The sequence below is a fragment of the Phalangium opilio genome, unplaced genomic scaffold (assembly GCF_054372755.1).
Source record: "Phalangium opilio isolate 3A_F unplaced genomic scaffold, DU_Popi_V2 ptg000009l_1, whole genome shotgun sequence".
NCBI lineage: Eukaryota > Metazoa > Arthropoda > Arachnida > Opiliones > Phalangiidae > Phalangium > Phalangium opilio.
Genome location: NW_028324146.1, coordinates 16,204,927 through 16,214,007, shown reverse-complemented (window position 1 = coordinate 16,214,007; position 9,081 = coordinate 16,204,927). Strand labels below are relative to the sequence as shown.

General features: G+C 38.1%; 1 protein-coding gene across 1 annotated transcript; it reads left to right on the top strand.

Moving 5' to 3' along the window:
• Positions 1–7,344: 7,344 nt before the first annotated feature.
• LOC149716536 (uncharacterized) lies at positions 7,345–7,923 on the top strand. Its single transcript, XM_089844894.1, has one exon. It carries the CDS (start codon positions 7,345–7,347, stop codon positions 7,921–7,923), a length of 579 nt encoding a protein of 192 aa, XP_089701020.1.
• The last annotated feature ends 1,158 nt before the right edge of the window (positions 7,924–9,081 follow it).

The following is a 9,081-nucleotide window of genomic DNA, read 5'->3' as shown; positions in this document are numbered from 1 at the left end:
TTTCCTATTTATTGTCATTAATGATATCGGTTAATTTATCGGCAGCTGCTTAATATCGGTTTAATAGAAGGATCGGGTAAATTATTGGTATCGGTACGTATCGGTTTCCCAAGTAAAATCGTTATCGGTTAAAACTGGTATCTGCCCATCTCTACCAAATTCTGAAGGAAAGAAAAGTTATTCAAAGCTGTAATTCTCTACCTATGGGAATACAATTTAATAAGAGGTGTATACATTCTAGTGTTGTTAAAGATTAGATTTAAGACAAATCTCTAACATTTCGTTCATATTCATCGTCAACCTGAGGATTTTTACACAATAATTGCATGTCAGAGGACTTGATAAGGCGCTGCACCCAGCTGGGGGGCCTTTACAGCGTTCCCCCAATTTTCGCTCATCATATTCCAAATTGAACCTGCGGAACAGTCGTCAAGGCACACGGGATCGACCAGCGGACGCGACTAACGCTCCTTGACCAGGTGACAGAAGCTGAACACCGTCAGCGGCGAGCCCAGCCAGAAGGTGGTCGGTGACCGGGAAGAATTAAGGCCCAAATAATGTATCCACGATCATCAGAGGGTTGCCAATACCCAGTTGCTGCTGGCCGCGTGGTGACTTGGACCGCAATACGTCTTAGTCCCGCGGAACTTGAAAACTACAGAACGTCTCTTTCCCGCCTCGTTTCTACCCGACACCTTGCCGTCTCTCACCCGACACCTTGCCGTCTCTCACCCGACACCTTGCCGTCTCTCACCCGACACCTTGCCGTCTCTCACCCGACACCTTGCCGTCTCTCACCCGACACCTTGCCGTCTCTCACCCGACACCTTGCCGTCTCTCACCCGACACCTTGCCGTCTCTCACCCGACACCTTGCCGTCTCTCACCCGACACCTTGCCGTTTCTTACCCGACACCTTGCCGTCTCTTACCCGACACCTTGCCGCCTCTTACCCGACACCTTGCCGTCTCTTACCCGACACCTTGCCGTCTCTTACCCGACACCTTGCCGTCTCTTACCCGACATCTTGCCGTGTCTTATCCGACACCTTGCCGTCTCTTACCCGACACCTTGCGGTCTCTTACCCGACACCTTGCCGTCTCTTACTCGACACCTTGCCGTCTCTTACCCGACACCTTGCCGTCTGTTACCCGACACCATTCCGTCTCTTACCCAACACCTTGCCGTCTCTTAATGCCTGCGAACCAATTTCTATTCTCCGCTTCTCTTCCAAATAGTCATGACTTTACCTCCAATTTGAAACCATCGAAAGTGAAATGTTCTACTTGATTCATAGGTTTTTGATAGAATAATCACTGTTGTTCTTTTTTTGGGAGAAAGGAACTTAGCTTTCAGAGGTTCATCGTGTAAATTAGGAGAGAAAGACAACGGAATTTTTTTGGGAATAATTAAACTTCTAGCCAAATATGATTCAGGCATGAGAGATTATGTCACAAAAATAAAAAAAGCTCAGGAAAAAGGCAACAGGCTACAAGCTCACTATCTTTCGCCAGAAATGCAAAACGATTATTGACGTTTGTCAGAAGAGAATTATTAACTTGATTCTAAGGCAGCGTGAAAAATCTAAATACTATGCGGTAATTGTTGACGCAACACCTGACACAGCTCACAACGAACAAACTATATTTCTCATAAGATATGTGCACGACGATGGCAACAGTTTCAATGTGCACGTGTGATTCTTGGGTTTTATCAACTGCAACCAGAAGAAAGGAAAAGAAATATGTGAAATGATGCTTTCACAGTTAAAGCAGTGGAATATTCCTTTAGAAGATTGTAGGGCTCAATGGTACGACAATGGTTCAAACATGGCAGGCATGTACAAGGGCGTTCAAGCTAGAATCTCAGAACTAAATCCATCTGCTTTGTTTTTTCACTGCGCTTCGCATTGCTTAAATTTATGTGGAGTAAATTCTGCATAATGTTGCCCAGAAGTCATAACCTTTTTCGGGATGCTGCAAGGAGTATATAACATTTCGTCGCATAGTCGTCAGCACTGGGGAATTCTTTCATAGGAAACGAAATGCTCAATTCATAGTCTTTCTAAGACTAGGTGGTCTGCGAGAGTCGATTGTGTAAGACCAATAGCGAAAAACTACCCTCGCGTTAGGCAAGCTCTTATTCGTTGCTCTGTTGAGCTTAATCTCTCGGCTAAGTGCTAGACGGAATTATCTGGAATTTTGAAGTACTTTGATCAGTTTAGGTCGATTCTATTGGCAAATATTTGGCTGAAAATACTTGTAGCCATAGATGAGCGCAATAAAATTTTACAATTACGAAGTGCAATACTGGATAATGAAGTGGAAAATATCGATGGTGTTTTGAAGGAAATGGTTGAACTTCGTGAGAAGTGGAATTCAGTTTTACAAGAATCTAAAATTGTTTCTTCAAATCTTGACGTAGAATCTGAACTGCCACTAAGACGAGCTATGACAAGAAAACACTTTTGATGAGGGTCACGAGAAACATGAAACACCGGGTGCTACGGTGACTGAGAACAGGAAAAACAATTAGAAACCAAATTTAAAGTGGACGTGTTTTACAAGACCATGGATTCGATTATAAAAGGATTACACGACCGTTTCGCCAAGGCATAAAAACTATGTAATAGCTTTAAAGTCTTATGTATGTACATAGATTTCCCCGAAGAAAAATTGGAAGAGATGTGTTCCTGTCTAATAAATGAATACAAAGGTGACATGTCTATAGAAATCATCGATGAATTGAAATTTTCAAAGAAAATTCATCATTCGAACATTAATGAGACCAAATTAAAACCTTTTGAACTTCTGAACAAATTGAGGAAAATAAATTTGTCTTGCTCTTTGCAAATATTTTTGTTGCAATTCGAATATTTCGCTCGATTCCCATATCCGTTGCCGACGCTGAAAGAAGTTTCAGTAAATTGAGCCTTATTAAGAACGAGCGACGGTTAACAATGGGTCAAGAAAGACTAACCGGACTAGGGATGCTTAGTATTGAGTCGGAACTTGCACGCCAAATTAGCTTTGACGAAATTATCGATGACTTTGCAGTTTGCACGACGAAGAGCTCTTAAATTTGAATAAAACCCATTAGAGATGGCCGATACCAGGCTTAACCCGATACCGATCAATACCGGTGCAAACATAAACCGATAAAGATCGATACCGATATTTACTCACTAAGATCGAAAACCCGATACTTCAACCGATACCGATATGGTATCAGTACCGGTTCATCTCTACAGGCGCGTACTAAGGAAGATTTTCGCTTAATAGTTGTTAAATAAACTGAATTCAGGTACTTTTTATATAAGTGAGATCTCTTCACGATTGAAATTCATAGAAATGAGATATTATCACCATAAATACTTTAACGGAAGACCTAAAAATTTCATGTAGCGCCATAAAACGCATGTTAAACGAATATCGGTTTAGTATCGGATTAAACCAACCGATCCGATACTATCGGGAAACCCCGTGGATCGGTGCCGATACGATATGGTATCGGTACCGGTTCATCTCTAAAACCAATTAATAGTTAAACAATTTACTTTAGAATTTTCAGTTAAGAGTAACTATTTAAAATCATAAAATACCATTTTATATTCCTATTGTTGTAATTTAGATACTTCGTGAGTTCAAGTTAAAGAAGAATAAAAATATTCATAATTTTAATTTACATGAACTTTTAAAATAGTTGTATTTTCCATCTCAATGGCCCCGTCAACGGATTGCTGAATTTTTCTAGGGGCCCGGCCCATAACCCTTCCCGGGGCCCGCAAAGTCTCTCGACGGCCCTGAGACTGGCAGCTGACTAGTTGATCCGAAATTCAAAACGAGAAGTTTATTGGAATGTAATCGACAAAAATATAGCCCACAAATTAGCACACAAAAATTAGTGCCTAGTGTAGAAATATACTGATTGGCCTCAAATGAAAGTATAAAATTTATTCCGACTATTATTGGGACTTCGAGGGGCTACAAGGGTTATGTTTTATGAAGTTATGAAAATCTGAGACAAAAAACTTATATTTTCAGTTAAACGAGGGAATTGGAATTTTAAGGATATCTGGGTATACAATTTGAGAAACTAATGTTAAAGAAACAATAGTTTTCACCATGTTTTTGAGTGTTTAATGCTGTTATCCAGAAAAACCTCTAACAAGCCTTAATATATACAGGTAGTCGCTCTTTTTTGAAATTACATTACCTTGATTTTAAATATACAGCAAAACATTGTTTTTTATATGTTAACGACTGTGGAAAAAACGGCTAGTTTTTATTTCTCAAACGAAAGTGCAGGATATGTTATAATTAATAGAGCGTTGCTGTTTTCCGGAAAAATAGTATTCTGCCGTGAAGAATACAGTAGTGTATAATTAGAAACACAGATAGTTACACTATTATTTATAAATTTAACGTATATTTTCCTGTATAATCCACCGTAAATTAGTTTTGCAAACTATAATTTGAACATTAAGTACTTTATTTTAAACCTTGAAGTACTTTAATTTAAACTTTTAAGCACGTAATTTAAACCTTGAAGCATTATAACCTAGTCTTACCTAACCATGCTAAGCCTTTTGGAAAAGGTCCGCGTTTATTATGAAAGGACCCATATGAAAATAAAAAAAATTTGGAAACTCAGTGAATTGCTAATTTCAAAACCAATTTTTTAACTTTGCAATTTCTCTTCTTCATTATAATTTCAACCTACTTATTTCTAAAATCGAACGAAAGTGAACAATATTAGTAGTAAAAATTGTAAATAGTTTATATATTATGATCATACCTTCTTTTAGATAGGATAACGAATGTTTAATATAACTAGTAATGCCTGTTCGTGAAATTCTTAACCCCAGTTGGTAAAAATGAATTAGATAATTTCATAAAAAATGGATTTCGTGACAACAGTGTTTTAATCTGCATTACTTAATGTCTTAAGAGAATCGGTCTGCACTGTTAAAAATAAGAATCTTATGGGGAGTTAATACATTAAGAAAGGTAAGCGCTAAAAACGTGTTAAAAGGGTGTAATTTAAGAAAACACTTTTTTACACCGTAAATAACCCTAAAGAGTTTTATTACATTGAGTTTTGTGGCAAATTTAAATTGTAAATTAGGTGTAAAATAAAACTTTTAAAACATCGTTTTGAAATTAACAAGACGACCCAAGGGCTCGTAATAGTAGCCACAGCGTAAGCTACTTAACAGGCGTACACAAAATTCATGTGAATAGCACCTCGATGCGCTACGTTAAACAGTGCTAAAATAATTACCCTTAATCCCTACTTCAATAAATTTATTTACGTTATAAATGTAATAGTGTGAGACAAAGAGAAATGAAACATTAAAATTGCCAAAATGATTACCCGTAAGACCATTCTAAAACAACCATAGCTTTAGAAGCTCCACCGAAACGCGTTGCATCCAACACGATTTGGGTCCGGTACACAAAGTTTGAAGCGCAACGAGAGATTCTCGATGGTCGCTTGTGGTAGTACATGTCGTGGAATTAACGGACGACAACGCCTTGCGAACCGACCGACCCTGGGTCATAATGGTGCAGTCGAGGTCAGAATTGGAGATAACTGCCCCTGTAACAAAATCAACGTTGGACCGACGTAGTCGGTTCGAGGTCCAACCAACACTGACGTAAAAGAGTCGGTAAACTTTCATTTCGACCGTCGAAATGTCCTATCCGTTTAAGCGTCGGCCCGACTTCCGGTCAAAGAAATTTTGCCAGCACTTTAACCGACTCTAAAAAGAAGTCGGCTTTGTTATCTGGTTATGGTCGGATTATTAGTCTAATTGCGTCGGCTTTATCGACTGTTATTTGTCTGATTTATGGCTTGTTTGTGGTCGGCTTTATGGCTTGTTTGTGGCCGGTTTTATGGCTTGTTTGTGGCCGGCTTTATGGCTTGTTTTTTGGCCGGCTTTATAGCTCTTTTATGGTCGGCTTTACGACTTGATTATGGTAGGCTTTACTTGTTTATGGTCGGCTTTACGACTTGTTTATGGTCGGCTTTACGACTTGTTTATGGTCGGCTTTAAGGGTATTAGTTACTGTCTTCTAAACACCACTTTCATCTGGTCTTTGCCCATCCCACATGGACACCAGTGTGTACTTACTGGCTTCTACTCCCTCATCATCGTTAAGGTTAGCGATCGGCTAGGGTTACAAGAAATTTCTAGCCTCCCAATGGTGCAGTTTCCACCAAAGGTTCACGCAATTGTGCTGTTCTTATCCATTACTAAGATTTGAAACGTTATGTACCGATTGGAGTAAGACAACAATGGGCGTATGCTTCATTTCAAACGTCAATATTAGTCTAGTCTCTGAAGAATGTTCAACAGTTATTTTTTAAACGATGTAACGCGCAATAAGGTTAATAATTATCGAAGAAAATATATAATATTTTTTATATTTATTTTAATGTTTAAGATAGCCTTAAACCGTTGATACACTAGTGCACTTTGATAAAAACGCATTTTAGTTGGTAAGGAGTCGAGAAGCCAACATAATCCTTCATTACATTAACCGACTTAAAATGTAACTATCAGACTACTCTATTCTATTGTTGTCAAGGCCGACTGCAAAGCGGAGTTAGCAACTGAAGTTGGATAAGAGTCGGATTTCCGTTGTAAGTGCCAACTAGACCATAAACCGACGAATCTACCTCGAACCGACTCAAACGCGGAAGAAGCTTCATTATAAATATTCTTTAGTATGATCGGTAGGTAGTCGGATATGCCGACCTCTCGTCCCTTGTTGTTATTTTGATAAAAACCCATGTCAGTTGGTAAAGAGTTGAGCAGCCGACCTAATCCTTTCATACACCAACCGACATAAAATGTAACTATCAGCCAACTCTATTTGTTTGTTCTCACGGCCGACTTCAAAGCGGAGCTGGTATCTGAAGTTGGATAAGAGGCGGACTTTAGTCGTAAGTGCTGACAAGGCCATAAAGCGAAGAATGTACCTCGAACTGACTCAAACGCGGAAGAAGCTTCATTACAAATAAATCTGAAATTTTCAGTGTGATCGGTAGGCCGTCGGATATGTCGACCTCTAGACCCATATTGTTATCTTTTATTTGATAGGAACGCGTGTTAGTTGGTAAGGAGTCGAGCAGCCGACCCAATCCTTCATTACATTAACCGACTTAAAATACAACTATCAGCCAACTCTATTTTATTGTTCTCACGGCCGACTGCAAAGCGGAGTTGGCAACTGAAGTTGGATAAGATTCGGATTTTAGTCGTAATTGCCAACTAGACCATAAACCGACGAATCTACCTCGAACCGACTCGAACGCGGAACACTCGTGTTACTGGGGTATGAGTGTCACTACACTCTATCTCTCTCAGGTTATTTCGCCCTCAGACATCCATAAGGCTATTGTTCAGCTTGCTAACACGTTCTCGACAGGATTTGATGGCATCCCAGCCTTTATTTTAAAGGGATGCGAGGCCATTCTTTTACCATTGTTGGAACATTTTTATAATTTGTCCATTACTACTGGCACCTTCCCTACCCTATGGAAAAAAGCCCTTGTCTCTCCGGTATTTAAATCGGGAGTCTCATGTGATCCGGGGAATTATAAACCCATTTCGCTACTTTGTGTATTCGCTAAAGTTTTCGATATGGTCATGCACAATGTCCTCAAATGCAATGGGTCACTCACCTCGGTTGAATACAATCTTTATTGTGGTGTTCCGCAAGGTTTTTTCTTAGGGCCTTTGCTTTTCAACATTTATATGTATGACCTGCAGTTTAAAATTAAGCATTCTCTTTTACTACAATTTGCTGATGACAACAAATTATGCAAGATTATAAACTTTGACCTTGATCGCTCCCTTTTGCAGGAGGACATAGACAGTCTCCAAATGGTGTTTAATAAACAATATTCCGATTAACCCTACTAAGTCCATACACGTTAGCTATACTAGGCGTGTTAGTCGAATGTTGATGAACTCCTACCTTATTGATTCAAAACCCATCCACACAAAAAATGAAACCAAAGATTTGGGTACAATATTTGACGCAAAATTACATTTTTCAAGTCATGTCACTAGGTACAGTCCTAGTGACATGACTTGAAAAATGTAATTTTGCGTGAAATATTGTACCCAAATCTTTGGTTTCATTTACAGTAGCCTTTGCCGTCGTTCCTTGGCGATTTCTCTTAAAATTAGTCGACAGTTAAAATCACTTCGTCATTTTCGAATATTGTATCTAAGTTTGGTTCGATCTAAATTGTTGTTTGGATGGAGTGGCTGCAGCCAATACCTCTTGAACAAAATGGAACGAGTACAGAGAAAATTTACAGGATTTAGCCATACACACTTTTTACCCAAGGCTCAGTATAATTATGAACTATTGTTAACTATCCTTGATCTCCTTCAAATTAACGACTGTATAAGAATAAATCATATAACGTTTATTTACAAATTAATCCACAATACCATCCCACTCTCGCCTCTTGTAAATGGTCTTAATTTTTCGGTCCCCATACAATTTCGTAATCAGTGCACATTTTAAAATCCTAAATTGACAATTAATCCTATTATTAGAATGCAAACAACTTGTAATTCCTTCGTTAATATTTTTGATCTCTTTTCTGACAGTTTAATTCATGTACAAAATCTTACTCGACAGTATCTTATAGATGGTTACTAATTGTTTAAACCATATAAGCTAGAAACAAGCAAACAAAAAAAAGAATTACTAAATTTAATACTTGCCATTACTACTTTAATCAGTTTTCCTTAGATCAATGTAATTACGTGCCTTTACCATATTTTTGTATTAAATCGTATAAGTCTATGTAATTTTGTATGATTCTGTCTAATTTTGAATAATCCTGAATGATTTGTTCTAGTATACTTTGCACTAATTCCATTTCTGTGTATATTCTCGTGAGTTGTTCTTCAACTTTTTATATGCACAATAAACTCCAATTTCAATTTCAATTTCAATATATGTATATATATGTATATATATGTATATACATGTATATATATGTATATATATGTATATACATGTATATATATGTATATTCATGTATATACATG

Coding starts and splice junctions, on each gene's coding strand:
- LOC149716536 (XM_089844894.1), top strand. CDS start 7,345: ATGAGTGTCACTACACTCTATCTCTCTCAGGTTATTTCGCCCTCAGAC.